Source organism: Rana temporaria, chromosome 11 (genome assembly GCF_905171775.1).
Source record: "Rana temporaria chromosome 11, aRanTem1.1, whole genome shotgun sequence".
NCBI lineage: Eukaryota > Metazoa > Chordata > Amphibia > Anura > Ranidae > Rana > Rana temporaria.
In genome coordinates, this window is record NC_053499.1 from 40,549,368 (window position 1) to 40,571,601 (window position 22,234).

Genomic DNA, 22,234 nt, shown 5'->3' on the forward strand with positions numbered 1-22,234 from the left:
GTGGAGGGGGCAGGAGTGGCTGGCTGGGTGCCGCTCCATGCTTGTGGGTGGATCCAAACCATATGGGCGCAATCTTTCTCCAGCCTGGGCTGGCATCAGCTCACTGTCAGTTGAACATAGGTCACAGGAGTGCAGATCCAGAAGTACAGCCAAATAGGGTTTTCTGCAGCGATTGAAAAACACATCCTATTTTATAAAGATATGTTATATAGGTGTAGTGTAGCTGAGTGCAACCCAGAGTTTTCTATAAATTGCCCATTTTAGGCTTAGAACAGACAAACTCCTATGTCCATGATATAGTATTCAAAGAATTATACACGCTGGCGCACTGGGCAGCTTTCTGAAAATACTATCTGCCTGGCTGTTTCAGAACTTTCCGAGTGACTAGCCTGGAGCAGTCATACAGTGAGTGAATGCCGAATTCTTGATCAGCATATGTGGCCCAAAGTAAGAAGCCACTGGATAAGCATGACAGCCAAGCACAATGACAACGTCATCAAATAATCTTCAGTTATGACAAGCTGCTAAAATATTTTCTCTCTGGAAACGTTACTTTGTACGTAAACCAAGTTTTAGCAGCAGGTCCCTCAGAGGCAAGTCAATGTCAGAAAACCAGGTCACATAAGTCAGCCCCACTGATAAGTATATCTAAACCCCATGAACAGACCCAAAATCTTCTCACCGCACTCTGTTTGTTCTTCAGCTTCTCCAGCGCAGACTCTAAACCGTCATCTGCAACATCAAGAGGCGTCTGACCCTACAAAAGTGGAAAGAGCCGTCTGAACAAAAACTGCAGAAAATTGAAGCTGACTTAAAGTGTGCCTCTAGATTACTAGATCTACTACTGGAAAGCAAGACAGATAAAACGCATGCATAGGAAGAATGAATTGCCCATCTTGTATGCTTATACGTGTTCTTGAAACGGTGCTAAATAGTTGTGCGATCTTTAGCAAAGCATTAAGAAGTGCAGTGGTGTATAGTAAACACATTTTGCCTTTTAACAGTTTAGTATAAGGAGGACAGTGAAAGGACATTGCTTATGCTTCTTATCGGCTTTTGCACTTTGATCTCTGTTTTATTAAATGCAGGCATCCATATACACATATTTATTGCCTACTGTAAATAACTAGAGAGAGTTGTAGACAAACTCCAATGGCAGTGAGAAAAAAGCTCAACACTGCATGCAGGGTGCAACAGATCTTTTAAAACTACCTGCTTAGGCATAACTGGACAAACAGGTGACAAGGCTAACAAAGGGTCATTTCACTGCCCTGCCTTACAATATTAAACCTGTGTCAGGTAGAGTTGTGCATTAAAATATATTTAAAATTCAAAAACAAAATGAAAATAGATTGCATCTTACCTGTCCTTGGATAACATACATGCATTTAATTTCTTTTTGGCTTGTTTTTCCCTCTCTATATATTTAGTATTCCTGTTACAAACACATTTACTGTGCCTGGGCTCACTCATTCCACAGTGTCCATGGAGGAGCAGAGCAATCACACTAAGCTGCGCACCTTATTTGAACTTTAAATATGTCATCCTCTTTAGATCTCCATTACATGGGTGGCAAGGGACTTGTAGTTTACAGCTTAGAAGGCTGTTTTTTTCTTTTTCGTTTTTTTCCCCCACATCAGACTCAACCAAGTAGCAGGACAGCGAGACATGCTCACGGTAACTCGGCCCTTCACATCTCCTCTGTGGTCTCGCATCACATGTGGTTTATCAATTTATTTACCTCTTTTTTCTTATTTAATTTTTTTTTTTTTTATATATATATATTTTTATGCGTTTCTTTTCTTTCAGCTATATACCAAGAAAAATCACTCTTGAATAAACATTATTAATTATGCCCCTCATTACATAGAGAGAGCATAGAAGGCTGTTAACATTGTCTGAGATTTGACGTATTTTTTGCTCCGTAAGATGCACTATGCGCCTTATGGAGTGACTATTGACCCGTCGCAGGCAACTAGCTGACGCTCTTGCATTCTAGGAGTTGTAGTCCACTCCGTGCACGCTCAAGTGCCTGGTCAGTGGAGGAGCAGCGCATCCAGGGAACTACAGCTCCCAGGATCTTGTAGGCAGGGCGCTCCAAGGAGTCGGAACTTGGGACCAATGTGACTGGCTCGGGCTGCAAATTTGCTTGATTCCAGGACAGGAGCATTAACCCCCCCAGGACTGGAGGAGACCGTGCAAGGACCTGCTGAGGTGATAGACACTGACCCCCCCCCCCCCAGTGCCAGCTGACCCCTACATTCCATCTATCCCCCCCTCTCCCCATAAACCCCATTTACTCTGTCCCAGTGTCCACCCAGTAACCTTAAAATAGCCCTCAACACTGTGGGTCCTGCTGGGAGCTGGCTATGGTCTGTGGGTCCTGCTGGCCTGTGTGTCCTACTGGTCACTGGCCTGTGGGTCCTGCTGGGAGCTGGCTATAGACTGTGACCCACAGGCCAGTGGCCAGTTCCCAGCAGGACCTATAGGTCCACGGCTAGCTCCCAGCAGGACCCGCAGCCATTTGGTTCAGAATATTTTTTTTCTTGTTTTCCTCCTCTAAAACCTAGGCGCGTCTTATGGAGTGAAAAATACTCTATTTTCTATTCACAGCAAGTGACAAAGACAAGATAAACATGTCTTTTTCTGTACTGTAAGAAATGAGAAATAAGGCAACAATGGTTCACAATGGTGCAGAAGTAAGTGGAAAATGGAAAAAAGCATGCAAAGCAAAAGCACCAAAGAAGACATGGCATACGCAGCCAGAAGGGCACCTAGACCTGACGCACATTGGATGCATACTGCATAGGTGTACAGAAGCAGCTATGGCTGAAGAAAAAGCAATCAGTGTATAGTGTGAGGAGACCGCTGACCCCCTCACCACTTTGCTGACAGCCTCCATGTCACAGAGAGCCTCAGACAAGAGCCGGCAAGCTTCCTCTTGGCCCCAATGAGCAGCCCCGTGAAGTGGTGTCCATCCGTCAAAGTCACGAGAGTCCACATCAGACCCCAACTGGATGAGCAGCCTAAGAGACAGATATGAAGAGTGAGCTGAGCAAGACATTGGAGATACATAAACATGTTTAAAAAAAAAATAAGACCAAACACAGGTTGAGTCATACTGAGAAATTGGATGAAAAGATGTACTGATAATATAAAATGTCACTTCATTGCCCAGCACAGAATATTTCCTAAAATTAAATTCGAAGCAAAAATAAAAGTTACATTTATATTTACTATGGTTATGTCACATGGTTGAGTCGCTGCTCTGTACAAATTATTTTTGGACGCAATACTAACGTTAGCATGGTTTCTGGATAAGATTTACAAAAATAAAAGTCAGTAGCAAATATTTAATGCAAAAACAACCATTATAAAATATGACCTTTGAATACTATTTAACCAGTCAGTTTTTTTGGTAATGAAGCAATGTTCTGCAACATTTTTAGACTGCTGGAGGAAATTAATCTGGTCTTCAATAAAATCCTGCTTATATCTGCGGTGGTCAAACACTACTATTGCACATAATGTAGGTCAAAAAAATCCATAGTACTTGTCCATACTGCATCTCTTTCAAGCTCTATGCAAGAAATGGGCTTTAAAATGCTGTCACGTTGGTATAGAGTCACTACGACCCTTCACAACATCTTTCCACACGCATCCTCTCAATGTTGGTACTGTTCTTGGCATGAGGATATTATCTCCATGTGTTTTGGAACCCTTCTGGACCCGGGTCCAGGGCCTAATATTTAAACTTATGGACGTTCAGCTGGGAGACGATCCTGCATACAATTGCTCGCTCACAATTCAGCAAGGCCTGCATTTAGCATTTCTGGAAGCAGTCTATGGCTCCCCCATTAAGTGTTTGGCCACGTAAAATTGGAGAAATTTACAAAATGGAGGTAATCCTTGCCTCTGCACATGATAGTGAGTGAGTGAGAAACTTATATAGCGCAACACATGCGAACTGAATCGCCTCTGGGCACTTGGTATCCATTCCCTGGGCCCTCAGAAGAGATGGGTCTTGATCTTTCTCCTGAAGGCCAGGTTGTTTACCTCCAATCAGATGGTGGTTGGTAGAGCGTTCCATAGTCTGGGTCCTTGGACCGCAAATCTTCGTTCTCCTTTGGACTTGTATCTGGCTTTGGGTATCTGGAGCAGATTTTGGTTGGTGGATCGCAGAATGCGATTGGTGTTGTGAGCTTTTAGTTTCTCGCATAGATATTGGGGGGCAATTCCCAGACAGAGTGCCTTGAAAGTGATTCTGTCTTTTACGGGCAACCAATGAAGAGATAGAAAAGAATAGTTTCCCAAAACCTGCTTCTACTGGACAGAATATGCTTTATCCTCCAGTTGTGGTAGACCTGGCCACCTAGAGTAGGCTTAGACCCCTCACTTCAAATGGCTATGCTCCCCGATTTTTGGAATTGCAACATTAAACGGAACGCTTACCCGATTTATTTTGCTACGGGGGCTGCCTGTTCTGGATTTGGCAGATAAACCTACAATTGTTTTTGCTCTCCAATCATATCCCTTTTTTCTGTTTTTCTCTAACCTGATTTCGGCTGCACGCACTGTGCGCTGAAATCAGAGTCGAGAAAAACAGAAAAAAAAAAAAAAAGGGATATGATCGGAGAGGAAAAACAATTGTTTCCATAGCGAGGAAAGACTAACACTGGCCGTTTTGACCCTTTTATATATGCACTAGATCTGTTCATTTGTATACATAGGGATTTCGCTCTCTCCTGGTGTCTTGTTTGCCTAGTACTATGTAATGTTTGGGATCTTCCCCGTTAATGTGGTGTCATTTTTTTTCTCTTTGATTTCCTTTTTATTTTATGGCATGTTGTATTTTGCTAAGAATTCTGAAGAAATAAAAAAAATAAAAATAAAGTCTATAGTGAACACAATGCAGGTCCAAACGGTCCAGATACCCAGCGCACACAATGCAGTTAGTTTCAACCACAGTCCTTACCCAAATCTGTACAATGTTCTAACTGCAAAACTTGACTCAGGTACAGCAAACCTATTCATCTTCAGCACTGGGATCTATTATGTGAATTTACCGTAAATTTTAATCTTCACTGACAAATTACAAAAAAAAAAAATTCTCTCCATTCTCGTCTCCAACACCTGTCTCCTGATACAGTACATTTCAGTGACATCTCACCTAATGACCTCTATGTAGCCCTTTGCAGCAGCTACATGTAGAGGTGTAGCTCCAGTGGTTGGGTGTCTGATATTTTCAATTTTTCCATTGTTCAACCAACGCCTTGCATCTCTCAGCATCAGCTCCTCTTCCTCCTTCTTTGCAGCATCTAGATCCACACCTAAACAAATGGAATGTCGGTTTTATGATTAAATACTGGCTGACCACATTGCAGCATGTGCATCGCAGCATGTTTATTTAACAGGACTTGTAGATGATTAGAGATAGGCATGCAACTTTGGGCGGGGGGTAAAAGTCCACTTTAAAAAAAATTGTATTGGCCACTAAAGGGGGTGTTCCGTGGCTTACAGGAATTAGGTTGCTTCCCACTTATCAACTTGGGAGACCATATAGCAGCCACACAAGAGTCCATTAATTTTATTTCAGCAAGTTGGCTGACTTATGTACTTGCAATGTAAAGTAGCAGTAAGGCCTGGTTCACACATATTCGCCTGTGGTTTGCAGTCCTCAGTCCGATGCGTTTTTCTGTTCACCAGTTCAGGTGCAAATTTTAACCAGACCCAAAAACACACAGGACCCTTTATGAAACCGCATGTGTGAACCGGCTCTAAGCCGGTTACATTTACATGTCATGAGAACTGGATGCAGTTAAAAATGCATCCAATTCACATGTATGTGAACCCAGCCTCAAGCACAACTATTGCAAAGCAGGTTGTATGTAATAGGCAAACATGGCTGGCCAGATATACAATTAAAATACGTATGCAGTTTTTAATTAAGGTATTGATAAGATTACTGACATGAAGCTGATCTATATGCATATGTACAAGTTTACCTACATGCATATTGAAAGGTTGTACAGTCTCTGGAATCTAAAGTAGGGATCCATAGTCAAACGTCTTTAACAAACATTATAAAACCTGATCTTACGACGTTCCCATTTTGGCTCCATTACTTTTGACAATAGAGGTGTCTAAACCTCTGTTTGCAAAGGTGGACACTTACCTTGTTTCTTAACCTCGCTCTTCAGCAGCTTCTCCATGGCACTCTCATGGGCCACATCCAGGGGAAGTTCACCTTCGCTATTTGCAATGGAAACACTGGCACCCTTTGAGATCAAGTACCTGTCCAAAGAGTACAATCACACTGACAACAAATCCATGTGTAAAGATGCAAACAAATTCCAGAAAAAAGTGAAATATCGGAACTGGTGACAGCATTAGAAGACAGGCAACATCTGCAGTTGGGATAAACATCTTCGAACTTGTTAGTAAGCGAAAGTAAACTGCTTATGTTAACGAAAACAGATGGTATCGAGGAAAGTTTTCATGCTAGGATCATTATATGTGGTTCTTGAGTGTGCTCAAACTATGCAAAAGCATATCAAGTAAGGAACTTTGGCATTACTTTGGTGTCTGTTAATTGGTCTAAACATGGTTGTTCGTTTATGTATTCTGGCACTGGGATTTTAAAGGATGTTAGGGCTGAACTGTAGACCAATTCTTGGTTTGACCCCCCAAGATTGACATGTTCCGCCACCAATACCCATGTATTAAACTGTACTTCTCGGATCCTCTCTGGACGTCACTCGGTGTGTTTTTATGGATAATCCACTAGGGGGCTTACGACACCTGCATTTTGAGGTCACCGAGTTTGCCTAACTCCACCCATAAAACAAAGAGTTCCATTTTAACCAGTACACAGGCAGATTTAAAAAATCTGGAGCTAGGACAACATAAGCAGTGAAGCCATTGCCCACAGAGACCAAATTCTTGTTATAGTTGGAATGTAGAACCTCTGATAGACAACAGATTCTGTTTTGTTCTAGTTTCCCTATATCAGATGAACTGCATGGGACTATTAGTGCATTAATAAGGAATAATCCTCTTATTTTTGGGAAATGTGACGGAATGAGGCATGCAAATACCTCTGTTCTAAGAGGCTTTACTGAGCTATGCGCCGATTCAAAGAGCTTTTAGCAGTTTGGAATAAATGGTTATATAGTTTTAGGCTTTATTTGCGCTAAACCCCAGTAGTTCTGGAAGTGAATTTGGCTTTTGTGGGTGTAAAGAAATCATTTGCATAGCTCTGCCGCTGTCCTAAAATGAAGAATACTTCTCTGGTTTTGGGGCTTGTTTATGCATGCGTTATCCCTCTGAAGATCGATCTGTGATAAATATCAGGTGGTGTTTGACAAGCAGCAAGGAGGCGTTATGCTGCCTCCTCACAGCCTGTTTTAAACCCTAAAAGCCTGCACCACCATATTGCAACTACATGCATTGCATATAGGTCACATTCGTCAGGCAGTGCCGTGATCATTCCTGCAACCAGCATATGGGTGTACCCCCATACAGCTGCTTTTTAAGCTTGGTTAGAAAGGCGTTAAAAATGCACCTCAACCGCCTGTTTTTACTAAGTGTAAACTAGGCCTTAGGCCTCGTACACACGGGCCAGAATCTCGTCAGGAAAACGTTGTTTTTCCTGATTAAATTCTTGGCAAGAATCTCTTGCCGCCCGAGTGTACACACAGTCCTTTCAAATAAACTGCGGTTCTCTTGAAAGGCAAGAACGTGGTTACATGATCGCGTACAACGAGCATGCGCTCGTCACATTCGATGCCGTCGCCGCCATCTTGCTTCACTCTACCTATGCCGTGGAAGCTACCGCGCCTTGCGTCAAAGTCATTTTGAGCATGCACGGGTTTCCATGGCGACAGGTAAGTATACACACTCTCTGGTTTCTCGTCAGGAAACAGGCCGACAAGAATCTCAACAAGAAAATAGAGAGCAGGATCTCTATTTTTGTCGTCGACATTCTGGCCAGATTTCCAGACGAGAAACCGGAAAGCCTCGTACACACGCTCGGTTTACTCTGCAAGAAAGCTCTGCCAGCAGTCTTCTTGCTGGTACTTGCCGAGAAAACCGAGCGTGTGTACAAGGCTTTACTGTGCTACACGTGGGTTCTGTTGGAAGGAGGTTTAGATTGCTTTCACCAATACTTGTATGGGTATATGTCTACATCAGTCTCGCTCAACCTTTTTACACCAGAGAAACCCCCAAGATAATGCTCAGTTTTGGGGAACCCTTACTAAAACCAGTTCATTGGGGCTCAATAGCAAAAAGCTTCTTTATATTAATAGTCGGCAAGATTAATTTCCCCCATTGGTGTCATGATGCTGCCAAGAGGTGTTGGTCCTAGAACTATCCAGGCCCCATTGGATGGGAGGTCAACCAGCCACAACTCAATGCAACCTCTGGAGGACCTTAGCTTTCCACAGAACCCTGGTTGAGACTGGCTACAGAATTGGAAATTTCATGCCTTGCCTACAACAACCAATCAGATCTTTTCTATCATTCCCAAACGTGCTGGTGTCGGACTAGCATCTAGTAGCAACATTAGTCCGCCACACAATTAATAATCACATTAAAATTATTCAAAGCTGTGGAGGAAAGTTATTTTATCATGCTTCAGGTTATCTGGCCTAAATACAAAATGCTGGAAGAAGAGAAAAGTGAAGGCAGTGTTCACAGCAGCTAATGAGATGTCTGCTTTCATTTAACCAGTAATATAATCTAATGACTTAAAGTGTTACTAAACCCACAACAGTAAAATCAGTCTATATATGCAATAAAGCATGCTCGTTATACTCCTGTGGAACCTAAGGGGTTATCCCAATGCACTGTGTAAAAAGGCCTGTTTGATACCGTCTTCTCTGACCCTTCCCTCTGTGTGCAGTCCCCAAACCATTTCCTGATAGACCAGAGCCTTGGGGGCACTCTGAGCATGCTCAGTTTGGTGTGTATCGCTAGAGAGTTATTTTTTTCTCTCTTGGGAGCATGTGATCAGCACAGGGCCAATCTGCACTGTACAGACAGAGGGTCAGGGATCCTGCATCCTCACTTTAATTCAAGAAAATTAAACTTCCTGCGTTTCCTAAAGCAACAAGTCAGATTATATTTGATATTGCTCCTAGTGCTAGCTAGAAATGGCAGCAAGATTCCGATTGGCTGCTAAGTGCCACACCTCCACTCTACCTTGTCCTAGTATCATACATCAGTCCTACAACAGTACATTTTTTACATTGTTATGCTACATAGTTATATCTCTGGTTCAACCTCTTCACATGTATGCTAGGACAGGAGAAATGGGCTTCAACGCCCAGCCGCCACAGATATACGTCCACAGAGGCCTGAGGTGCATTCACTGAGCGCTTCCCAGAACACAAGCCAAGCTAGCTCTGACACATCTCAGTCATGGTTTCTGATTGGGAGCGAGCAGGACGTACTCCCGATCATGTGACCGCTGTGAGAGCCACAGTATTCACTTGTTCAGGAAGCCACTCTGCCTCCCTGCATTAAAGTCCACTGTGAGGTGGTATGAAGAGTTTAAAGTAAACCTGGGCTGGAGTCAAAGAAAGCAAATAAGCACTGCAGCTGCACAGCAGGCACCTTCTGGCTTTATGGTCCTACCAGTCACTACAGTTCTAAAGATGCTGTGTAAATAGTGACTTTTTTTTCAAAGTCAACATTTGCATATAGGAAGGCAATCTTCTACCATCCCATGTGCTTGGACATGGAGCACCTCCTGTAGAGTCTAGGGGACAGGAAGTAAAGGGATAAAAAAAAAAATGCATGGGCCATATGCATATATGAGGCAGCATTGCGGTGGGCTTTAAGGCTGTGGTGCCAAATGTACTGTATGTGTACAGCTGGAGCTGCCATTTTGTGCTTTGACTGCACTCCTTCAGCACCCCTAGCATTGCGACCGCCCTCAAGTGACAACACTCACTCGCCACTCCCCAGCACTGCAGACTCGCTCACTCAGCAATGACATCAGACACTGCGCTCACATGGCACCCGCCTACTACTGCAACCGCACTCACTTGCAAACCCCCAACAATGTGACCGCACTTTTTTAGCGACCATAGCACTGTAACTGCTTTAACCTGGTGCTGCCAGGTCAGGTCAACTACAGATTTCAATCACTATCATCACTGATCACAAAGAGAAGCCGTTAGGACAGGCTCTTGAGCACATAAATCACTATGAATGGCAATTGCCATTATCACGTGACTGAGTAGCCCAGGAAACGCCTCCAGCGTTACGAGCCCCTTTAACGGCTAGCAGGAGGCATTAAACATGTTAAAACGTATATGAGATTTTAACTATGAGTTTACATATACTTTCAGGTAATATGAGGTATCAGATGGTACTTGCTATGCAGCTACATAGTTACTATGTTTTATTTGACCCCAAAAACAGGTTTACTATATACAAACGCCACAAGGAAAAACAACGTATACAATTATATGAGTAAAGTAATAAAGATAGCTATTAGACCACCAGTGACAGGATGAGAAATGTTCAGCTCAGTCTAATGACACAAAAAGGTCTAAAATCCCTGCAATTAGCAGATCACTAGGCCTGTAAAGGGTGTTGTTGACAGTAAATTACTTCAAATACCAAGCTGTCATAGGCCTGTGAAGATGTCAGCCGTGCACCCCTGTATAACCTGTTACAACCACATACCAGCAATGAACTACGTCATAACTGACATTCCCTCTTACATTTTACCATTTAATACTTTATTCGCCAGAAACATTAACACGCCAATCATTTTTATTTGCACCCCGCCACACGACAACGCATTGCAGTGCATTGTGCAAAATAGAGAAAAACCTGTAAAGTGTAGCTAAAAGGCAAAACTTTTTATTTTAGATTTTGATAGCATAGTAAGGGGTAAGAAATACTGTCCAGTTTTATTGCTGTGTGTGTCACCGTCACCCATCGTCCTGATCATCAATGTCACCAGGAAACAAAGTGAAGGTAAATCTTAAAATCTGAGGTAAATTTTTCTTGTTCCCCTGACAACTATTTAACAATGGATTTCCCTCAGACTGGAAGGATATGCCTTCACTTCCTGTTGAGTCTACAATACAGGAAGTAAGAGAAAATTGCCCCACTGTGACACAGATAGTAAGACAAATACGTCAGCAGTTTTAAGGGCTAGTTTACATATGCAGTGCCTTCTGAAGAGTAATTCACTACGTGTTTGACAGGTGGTAAGGAGGCATTAATGCTGCCTCCTCACCGACTGGTTTAACCCCTACAAAACACCGCTACCAAACCGCATTCATTGCGCAGGACTGTAGAAAGGTCCTATTCATTTGAATAAGTTGTATTTAGCAGGCAGTACAGGCCGCCGAGCATGATAGTGGGGATAAATGTTTCCTCACATACACCCCTGTCAGCTGCCTTTGCAGTTTAAGTGGGAGCGGTTAGGAAGTTGTAAAAAAAAAGTGTCTTAGCTGCACGTTTTTTTTACCACTCCCCAACTGCAAATGTAAACAAGGCCTAATCCTATTCTCCCCAGAATAGAGCAGTTAGTGAGCAGCAAAAAAGTGTCTCAACCGTGTGCAACTAAAAGTGTAAACAAGGCCTCCTCCTACCCTACTCTATCCAAATAGGAAAAAAATAAAAGATTTGGCTTTAGGCCCCTTTCACACTTGTGCAACTTGTCATGCGTCTTGAGACTGCAAAGTCGCAAGACAAGTCGTACCCCATGATTTCCAAGGAGTACCGCTCATATCTGTCTGACTTCAAAAGTAGTCTCTGCACTACTTTGGTCTGACTTTGATGCAACTTGAGGTCCATAGACCTCAGTATTACACAGGCATTACTTCAAGGTGGGACTTTCATGTGGGGCCTTAGATATACTTTAACATGTGCATTTTCATGGACCATTATGTTAGGCATCCCATTTATTTTGAATGAGCCGCGAGCGCGCCTCAATATAGGAAGGAGGTGCATTTACAACCCATTCAAATGAACAGGCTGTCCAACACAACGCACCCCAAAGCCTGGAATTGCATGCATCAAACCGCACAGCCTTGTGGCGGGAAATGGCCTTTAGGCATTTACAATATTAGAAACTTTACATTGTAGGGATTATCATTACAACTATTTTTTAGTAATTTGACCCAAAAAGCAGCAGAATGGAAAAACTGCCTTTTAAGGCCCTGTTCACACTAGTGCAATTCGAGAACCCTGCGAATCCAGTGTGGTTCACGCCAAGATCTGCGAAGCGCTGCGGGCGTCAATGTAAAGGTAACGACACCTCCAGATCGGTTCGCAGATCGCAGTGCGAACTGTGAAACGGTGCTGGAATCGGATGGAATAGGTGTGAACACCTATGCGATCCGATTCCAGTGCGTACCAAAAAAGGGTCCTGCACCACGTTGGTGCGAATGCGATTTCAGCCATACATTACATCGCATCGCATGTGATCTGCACAGCACTGCGGTGTGAATCACATGCGATGTCTGGCATCACACTAGTGTGAACCGGGCCTAAAAGTTAAACAGACAAAACAAAAAGCTACCAGCCGACAAAGCTATAAAATGTCCATCAACATGCGCTAAAAGCAGAGATGGATTTGGAGCCCATCCAAACCCTGGCCCATTCCCCCCAGCCCACAATGCAACGCTGGTATCTCTCTATGGGTCACTGACATGCGCAGTTTGCATTGTTGGAAGCAGCGGCTGCGCCACAGCACTTGATTGGGACTGCATGTTGATAAACCACCCTGTGGGGCCTGCCATTAATAATCCAGTGTGAAAACTTTGTATTACTGGCAGGTCACCTTTAAGTGCAGTGAAGCAAATGAATGCCGATTTCTGATTGGTTAACATAAGCTTCAAAATGGTGTTTCTGCATGATGACAATAAAGGAACCCTGTGCTATTAGAACGGCTGAGTTCTCTGAAAATGCCATCTGCCTGGTAGTCCTGCTCATCTTCTGGCATGAATATATTCCCCGATTCAGAACAGAGATCGGAAGTGTTTGGATCCCAATGTGAACCCACCAGGATGCCGTCAGTGTAATGGGCCAATCGTATGCAGGCCCATGCCCCTGGCTGCAGATGATTGGCCCAATACATTGACAGATTCCTGTCAGGCTCACTCATTGGGGTTCTGACTGGAAACCCCAAGCTCATCACTTATGCAGAACAAGACATTGGGACCTACCTATTCTATCCAATCAATTTATATTGAAACATGCTCCACACACTTGTTGATAGATCTAAAGGAGATTATACAATCAGATTGTAACACGTATGGTGAGCCTCAAAGTATTAAGCTAACCACACACGTAACAATCTAATTGTACAATTTCCATTAGATCTTCTAACAAGTGTGTAGTGCAAAGGTCTGCCAGGTTAATAGGATAGATTAGGTGTGCACTCCTATTATCTAAAATGAGATTGTAAAGTCAGATTGTATAGTGTAAGGCCACCATTAGGCTGACCACACACTGTACAATCAACTTTAGATCTACCAACAAGTAGGTAGTGCAAAGGCCTGCCTGGTTGGACAGATTAATTGAAGACATGTAGATCGCCACATTACATAGTTGTGGTTAATCCAATGTTGACTGTTCAAAGATTGTATGATCAGATTGCAACGTGTAAGGTAAGGCCGGCCATACATGGTCCGGATCTCGGCCATTAGTGGGCATGCTCAATGTACCAAGCTGTTTGATCAATCAACTTGGGGCAGGCTCAACGTACCAAGTTGTTTGATCAATCAACTTGGGTACAACCAGCCTGCCCAATTGGCTTGCACCTATCAGTAGCGGCTGCTATAGCCGCTAGCAACAATAACGGTCTTCTCCCGGAAGGGGAAGACAATTGCTCGGTGGGAGGGATTACCCTGTCAGCACTGTCTGTGTTGATGGGGCAATCGTGTGAATTTAAGTAGAACATGCTGCATTTTGCTGCACTAGAATGCTATAAAATGCATCAAAAAAAAACTTAAAAACGCAATGGAACACGCATGTCCTTATTCAAGGTTAAAAAAAAAAAAAAAAAAGGAGGGAGAAAAAAAAAATGCACTGAACTGCATCAAAAACGCACTGAAACGCATCAAAAACACGCGCGCAGAAAAGCATCTGGAACGCATCCAGACTGCGTTTCTACGGTGTGAACTGGGCCTTAAAGTTTTGGCCCCAGTTTACACCGAATCAGACTTTGAAACCATGCGACTTGACTCAAAGTCGCACAACTTTAAAGCAACAGGTCCGTGCGACGCGACCGACATCTGTGCGACTTCATGCAGAGATGTCTATGCAAGTCGCACCTGAAATCGAAAAATACCGCATGAACCTTTTTCTCCCCCCCAAATCGGTGCGGCACCGCAAAGTCAGAGTTGCACCGATTTAAACAGTTCCACTGCCGACAATAGGGTGTGACTTGGACCTGTCAAATCGCATTGCAAGTTGCACCGGTGTGAACAGGGGCTGAAGGCAGAAAGTAATAAATCAACCAAATGGTAATTGTCTATCCCTGAACCAACCTGACTGCTGGCTAAATGCCTTTTAGGGCTCGTCATCGCTCGCTGAACAAGCCTGACTGCGTTACACTCAGGAGAACTAGGAATGCACATACTCAGCCCACAATGGACGTATATGGAAGAGTCAAGGAGGCCACAACAAGAAAAAAAAACTGCATGTGTGTGTATACAATAGAGAATTGGGGGGTGCTGTTACCCCGGACTCACTGTGCAATGGGCACGAAGCCACACGATGCGGCTGCATGGAGTGGGGTCCACCCCTCGTTATCCTGCTGGTTGACGCTGGCTCCATTTTCAACCAGAAACTGAACCATTTCGATATTCTCATCAATACAAGCCTGGTGGGGGGGGGGCAAAGGAGAGAAAAAAAAATGACCAAGGATGGAATATCGAGAAAGATACATAGCAAGCAGTACAAACAGTATATAGATGGGGGAGGGGGGGATAAAAGTAGCCGGCGGATGAGGAACATTTCATCTAAACACTAAAAAATGCCAGAGGGACGAGGAATGCAAAGAGACGGCAAAGATCTGAAGTCTTCTGCTAGCTGAGAAGAGTGTGTGGTCTCCACTAGCAGCTGACTATGAAAGGATGAAACGTTCTCCTACTGGAGGTGCGAGTGTGTGATGTGGTGCCGGCGGCGGCTGAATGCTACCAGATATGGAGATAAGGGCAAGTTATGGGGGCCTAGTACTAAGAACGTGGTGATAGGACAGAGGATCTCGCCATCTGCGGGTCGTTTTACCAACGACTATTTAAATAATACGGGAGGTGAAGGTTCCCAAATAAAAGGGACAATCCCAGATTGGCCATATACTAGCAGATTTTCCAATTTCGGCATTGCAGGTTATATGGGGAAAAATCGAGAAATCAAGGGGCTCATTCTTTGGCACGGTGGGAAGTCTTTCCAACCAGGTCACCATTTGGAAGCCCACTGAGGGCTCCATTGGGTCTCCATCCCGGGGAAGGTTGGGTCTCCATCCCGGGGAAGGTTGGGTCTCCATCCCGGGGAAGGTTGGGTCTCCATCCCGGGGACGGTTGGGTCTCCATCCCGGGGACGGTTGGGTCTCCATCCCGGGGACGGTTGGGTCTCCATCCCGGGGACGGTTGGGTCTCCATCCCGGGGACGGTTGGGTCTCCATCCCGGGGACGGTTGGGTCTCCATCCCGGGGACGGTTGGGTCTCCATCCCGGGGACGGTTGAATCTCCATCCCGGGGACGGTTGGATCTCCATCCCGGGGACGGTTGGATCTCCATCCCGGGGACGGTTGGATCTCCATCCCGGGGACGGTTGGATCTCCATCCCGGGGACGGTTGGATCTCCATCCCGGGGACGGTTGGATCTCCATCCCGGGGAAGGTTGGATCTCCATCCCGGGGAAGGTTGGATCTCCATCCCGGGGAAGGTTGGATCTCCATCCCGGGGATGGTTGGATCTCCATCCCAGGGATCTATCAACTGACCATACAAGTAAAAGGTTCTTCTTCTCCATCCATGCTAAACCGTATGGATGGAGGAATCTCAAACTGTATCCTATTGGCTAGTCAATGTTCAGCCAACTTTATCCTTGCCTAGCTCCTTCGATTTCTCGAGGTTTGTTCGTTTCGGGAAGGCCACCCGCAACTCGAATTTAGTCTAAAGTGGACAAATTTCGAGGCGTGTATGGCCAGCTTTAGGCGGGTCTCATGATGAGTTCAACGGCACTTGGAGATAGTTGTTCAAACTTAGTAAACTCCCTGGATGTAAAAGAGACTCCTCAAATCTATGGGATGGAGGGTCTCTGGATTCGATCGGATCAGATCGATACGTGTGAGCACCATAACCGAGCCCAGCAATCTGTGGCTATCGAGGGATCGAAGTCCTGTCCTGCTGGGACTGTTGGTTCCTCGATGGCACGGCGAAGGGTTACAAGACATTCTGATTCTTGTAGTCCACCCAACGTAACCTCTACGTGCACCGTCTACAATTTCCCATACAGGTCAAGATCGTAAGGATGAGACCCCCCCCCCCCCCCCCCCAAAAAAAATAAAGAAATCTACTCCCCCAAATTCTAACTCCGGTGGCTGGTGAAGGGGTGTCCCCCGTTCCCCGGGATGGAAGTCCCCCCTACCTGGTGCAGAGCGGTCAGCCCGTCCACATTGGTGCCATTGATCGGGGCTCCGGCCGCCAGCAGCTCCCGAACCTCCTCCCGGTCTCCAGCCGAACAGGCGGCCATAAAGACGGCTCCTTGGGCGAAGCGGACCCGGGGCGGCCGGCGGGAGCTGCCGAACTTCAGACATTGTTCCTTCTCCCAGTCCTTCCACCGGGTCAACTGATCCCTTCTCTTCTCCTTAGCCGAGTCCGAGCGGCCACGATCGTCCGCCGCCATCTTCCGAGTCCTGCCCGGGGACAGGCGGGAGGAGGGGACCGGGAGAGGCCAGCAGAGGGAGGGAGAGAGGAGAGGCCGGGGGAGGAGACCGGAGGATGGCGGAGGGAGCGGGGAGGGGGGAGCTGTCACTGGAGGATGGCGGAGGGGGAGCGGGGAGGGGGGAACTGTCACTGGAGGATGGCGGAGGGGGAGCTGTCACTGGAGGATGCTTCACACCAATCCTTCTATTACTTACATGGAAGGGTTAGAGCCCCTGGAAAGGATATTTCTCATTGGGGAGAATAATATAATAGAGGAAATCATCCAATAGGGTCGTCTGATCTGGTGACAACGGCCCCATTCCCCATGTTGCGTAGCCAGGCCAATTAAAGGGGGAGCTGTCACTGGAGGATGCTCCACACCAGCACACTGCAACTTCACACCAATCCTTCTATTAGTTACATGGAAGGGTTTGACCCCCTGGAAAGAGTATTTTTCATTTGGGAGAATAAGGAAATATAATATTAGAGGGGAAATCATCCAATAGGGTCACCTGATCTGGTGACAAGGGACCCCATTCACCATGGAGTGTAGCCAGGCCCAGGGCAGATCCTAGGGTCACAGACGCCTGGGTGCAGAAATATTTCTGGCGCCCCCCACATGGGCGGGGTCATCTTACTAACTCCTCCCCTTTACACATGTTTCTATGACTACGACTCAAACACAGAGATGCTCCCCTAAGAAGTCTTCATTAGTGTCCCCCATCAGAGCTCCCCACAGCATGTGTCCCCCATCAGAGCCCCCCCAGCAGGTGTCCCTCATCAGAGCCCCCCCCCACAGCAGGTGTCCCCATCAGAGCTCCCCACAGCATGTGTCCCCCTTTAGAGCCCCCCCCCCACAGCAGGTGTCCCCCATCAGAGTCCCCCCACAGCAGGTGTCCCCCATCAGAGCCCCCCACAGCATGTGTCCCCCATCAGAGCCTCCCAGCAGGTGCCCCCATCAGAGCCCCCCAGCAGGTGTCCCCCATCAGAGGCCCCCCATCAGAGCTCCCCCACAGCAGGTGTCCCCCAGAGCCCCCCACATCAGGTGTCCCCATAGATCAATACTTGTCCAATAGATCCCTGTAGCTCGGGCGCGCTGGGAGCAGAAGCACATTACAGGGGGCGGGGCATACGTGGCATCTTTGGTTACTTGGAGGTTGGCACTCAGAGAGCTCTTGCCAACCCAGAAGCCTCTAATCACACTGCCTATGGTAAAGGAGCCGACACACGCAGAGGGGGCGGGGCAGACAGGAGACTGCTCCATGCACACCGGACAGAATTGAAGCCTAGTGCCGGAACGTGTTCCGGTAATAGGCTCCGCTGTGGTACCCAGCCTGGATTCCGGGGACAGCGGGAGGTATGCGCTCTTGTCAGTTGCCAGAGGAGAGAGCAAGCGGGATGGGGAACCGCAGCACCCAGTACATGCGCTCCGCCTCTGGACACAGACTAGGAGGAGGGAGGGGAGCATTTTGGAGATTCGGCGCCCCCACCTCTGCGGCGCCTGGGTGCGAAGCACCCCGTGCACCCTGCCTAGGATCGGCCCTGGCCAGGCCTATTGGGGGAGCTGTCACTGGAAGGATGCTCCACACCAGCACACCGCAACGCCACACCAATCCTTCTATTAGTTACATGGAAGGGTTAAAGTTTCTGGAGGAGTTATTTTTCATTTGGGAGAATAATATAATATAAGAAAATATAATATTAGAGGGGAGATCATCCAATACCTGATCTGGTGACAACAGCCCCCAATCACCCGGGGTCATAGCGAGAACAATTAGGGGGGAGCTGTCACTGGAGGATGCTCCACATCAGCAAACTGCAATTCCACACCAATAGGTGGATTCAGATAGCTTTACGCCGGCGTATCAGTAGATACGCCGTCGTAACTCTGAATCTACGCCGTCGCAAATTTAAGCGTATTCTGGAAACCAGATACGCTTAAATTAGGCTAAGATACGAGCGGCGTAAGTCTCCTACGCCGTTGTATCTTAGGGTGCATATTTACGCTGGCCGCTAGGTGGCGCTTCCGTTGAGTTTGGCGTAGAATATGCAAATGACAAGATACGCCGATTCACGAACGTACGTGCGCCCGTCGCAATTAGTTACGCCGTTTACGTTAGCGATACGCCGGCGTAAAGATAAAGCTGCTCCCTAGGTGGCGCATCCAATGCAAGGTATGGACGTCGGAACAGGCCTATCTTTTTACGTTGTTTGCGTAAGTCGTACACGAATTGGGCTTGACGTAATTTACGTTCACGTCGAAAAGGCGTACTTTGGAGCAATGCACACTGGGATATGTGCTCGGACGGCGCATGCGCCATTCATTAAAAACGTCAATCACGTCGGGTAACCAGTCATTTACATAAAACACGCCCCCCTGTTCAACATTTGAATTAGGCGCGCTTAGGCCGGCCCATTTACGCTACGCCGCCGTAACTTAGGAGGCAAGTGCTTTGTGAATACAGCACTCGCCTCTCTAACTTACGGCGGCATAGCGTATATGCCATACGCTACGCCTGCCTAACGTTGCGCCCGCCTACGTGAATCTGGCTACAATACTTTCTATTATTTACATGAAAGGGTTAGAGCCTCTGGAAGGGTTATTTTTTTTTATTTGGGAGAATAAAATATATATATATATATATATATATATATATATATATATATATATATATCAGAAGGAAAATCATCCAATAGGGCCACCTGATCTGGTGACAAGGGACCCCATTCACAATGGAGCGTAGCCGGGCTAATCAGGGGGATTGGAGGATTCTCCACACCAGCACACTGCAACTCCGCATCAATCCTTCTAATAGTTACATGGAAGCGTTAGAGCCTCTGGAAGAGTTATTTTTCATTTGGGAGAATAATTACATATAATATTACAGGGGAAATCATGCAGCAGGATCACCTAATGACAACCATCCCCATTCACCATGGAGCCTATCCAGGCCAATTAGGGGGAGCAGTCACTGGAGGATGCTCCCCATCAGCACACTGAAACTCCACACCAATCCTTCTATTAGTTACATGGAAGGGTTTGACCCCCTGGAAAGGTTGTTTTTCATTAGGCAACAGGGTCACCTGATCTGGTGACAATGGTCCCCATTTACCTTGGAGCATAGCCAGGCAATTAGGGGGACTGGCGGATGCTCCATACATACCAGCACACCAATTCTTCTATTAGTTACATGGAAGGGTTACAGCCCCTGTAAGGATTATTTTCCGTTGGGGAGAATAAGAAAATATAGTATTGGAGGGAAAATCATCCAATAGGGTCACCTGATCTGGTGACAACGGCCTTCATTCACCATGGAGCGTAGCCAGGCCAATTAGGGGGAGCTGTCACTGGAGGATGCTCCACACCAGCACACTGCAACTCCATGCCAATCCATCTAATAGTTACATGGAAGGGTTTAACCCCCTGGAAAGATTTTTCATTGGGGAGAATAATATAACATAATATTAGAGGGGAAAATCATCCAATATTGTCACCTAATCTGGTGACAAGGGGCCCAATTCACCGTGGAAAGTAGCCGGGCCATTTATGGTGTTTTATAAATGAGTGATCCCCTCTGCCCATAAGACTCTTTAGTAGACAATAGATGATTAGAGATCGTGGGCCAGATCCACATACATTTAGTTCCGCGCAGCGTATCAGAGATACGCTACGCCGCCGTACCTTACCTGGCGCATTTTCGAATCCTCAGCGAGTTTGCGCCGTAAGTTACGGCGGCGTAGTGTATTTCTAGCTGCGGACTTCAAATTGGGCGGGTTGGGGGCGGGTTTCATTTAAATGAAGAGCGTCCCTGCGCCGAATGAAATGCACATGCGTCGTCTAGAAATTTCCCGCCGTGCTTTGCGCGAAATGACGTCGCAATGACGTCATTTTTTTAACTTAGACGTGAGTTACGTCCATCCCTATTCACGGACGACTTACGCAAAAAAAAAAATTCAAATTTCGACGCGGGAACGACGGCCATACTTAACATGGCAATTCTATCTATACGCCGCAAAATACCAGCTTTAACTATACGCCGGAAAAAGCCGACTACAGACGGCGTAAAAAAATGCGACGGCCGCTCGTACGTTCGTGGATCACCGTAAATCACTAATTTGCATACCCGACGCGCAAAACGCCACCCAGCGGACGCCAAAGTATTGCATCTTAGATCCGAAGGCGTACGAAGACGTACACCTGTCGGATCTAACCCAGAAGCCGTCGTATCTTGTTTTGAGGATTCAAAACAACGATACGACGCGGGAAATTTGAAAGTACGCCGGCGTATCAGTAGATACGCCGGCGTACTTCGTCTGTGGATCTGGCCCCGTATCACCACAGAGTGGTACTGTGGATATGAGAAATGGGTATATAATGCCGTGTCCCAATAGATTTCATTTTGAGAAATAGGTTGGCAGATGATGGACTTTATAGGCATAACACAGGTATATATTAAAAATACAGAAAACATACAAAACAAATGACATTAAAATGTATTGGCTATTTACAAATATGCCTTGAAGCAAAGAAAACACACCACCTACGTATCATAAGATAATATACTTAAAATGAGGGACCCATAGGTCACTCTCCAATAGTTAATGAAGTAATGTAAAAAAAAAAGAGGCGGTGTGTCATAGTGCAACTCAGCTTGACATGTTGCGCATATTCAAAAGACGCTTCTTCAGGAGCTTATGGCGTGTTGGTCTTATAGTCAAAAAAGGAGAAAGTGAGTGTAGAACAGCTGGGGATACGGGGATAAATCCTCACGTAGCTTCTAGGCCAATCTGTAAAACAGACTTAAGGCCCATGTACACGATCAGACTTTTTTAGCTGGATTCACGTAGGGCGGCGTATGTTTCAGCCGGCGTAGCGTATCGTATTTACGCTACGCCGCCGTAAGTCAGAGAGGCAAGTGCTGTATTCACAAAGCACTTGCCTCCTAAGTTACGGCGGCGTAGCATAAATGGGCCGGCGTAAGTGTGCCTAATTCAAATGAGGAACAGGGGGGCGTGTTTTATGTTAATGAATCGTGACCCAACGTTTTTAACGAACGGCGCATGCGCCGTCCGTGGACATATCCCAGTGTGCATTGCTCCAAAGTACGCCGCAAGGACTTATTGGTTTCGACGTGAAAGTAAATTACGTCCAGCCCTATTCACGGATGACTTACGCAAACAATGTAAAATTGACAAAATTCGACGCGGGAACGACGTCCATACTTAACATTGGCTAGGCCAGCTTTTTGGTGGAATAACTCTACGCCTGAAAATGCCTTACGTAAACGGCGTATCTTTACTGCGCCGGGCAAGTGTACATTCGTGAAT

The 22,234-nt window shown here is 46.1% G+C and overlaps 1 protein-coding gene across 5 annotated transcripts in view; it reads right to left on the bottom strand.

Moving 5' to 3' along the window:
• LOC120917244 (protein phosphatase 1 regulatory subunit 12A-like) overlaps positions 1-16,936 on the bottom strand; it is a 39,045-nt gene extending 22,109 nt beyond the window's left edge. For 3 of the 5 annotated variants that reach the window (XM_040328393.1, XM_040328394.1, XM_040328392.1), the window contains exons 1-6: positions 16,629-16,935; positions 14,727-14,857; positions 6,176-6,294; positions 5,171-5,330; positions 2,882-3,026; positions 683-757 (exon numbers count right to left, since the gene is read on the bottom strand). In XM_040328393.1, coding sequence (XP_040184327.1) covers positions 683-757; positions 2,882-3,026; positions 5,171-5,330; positions 6,176-6,294; positions 14,727-14,857; positions 16,629-16,886 — 888 coding nt within the window. In that variant the 5' untranslated portion in view covers positions 16,887-16,935. Of the gene's footprint in view, positions 1-682; positions 758-2,881; positions 3,027-5,170; positions 5,331-6,175; positions 6,295-14,726; positions 14,858-16,628 lie in introns of all 5 variants that reach the window. The other 2 variants (XM_040328395.1, XM_040328396.1) reach the window with 1 other exon arrangement.
• Between the last annotated feature and the right edge of the window lie 5,298 nt (positions 16,937-22,234).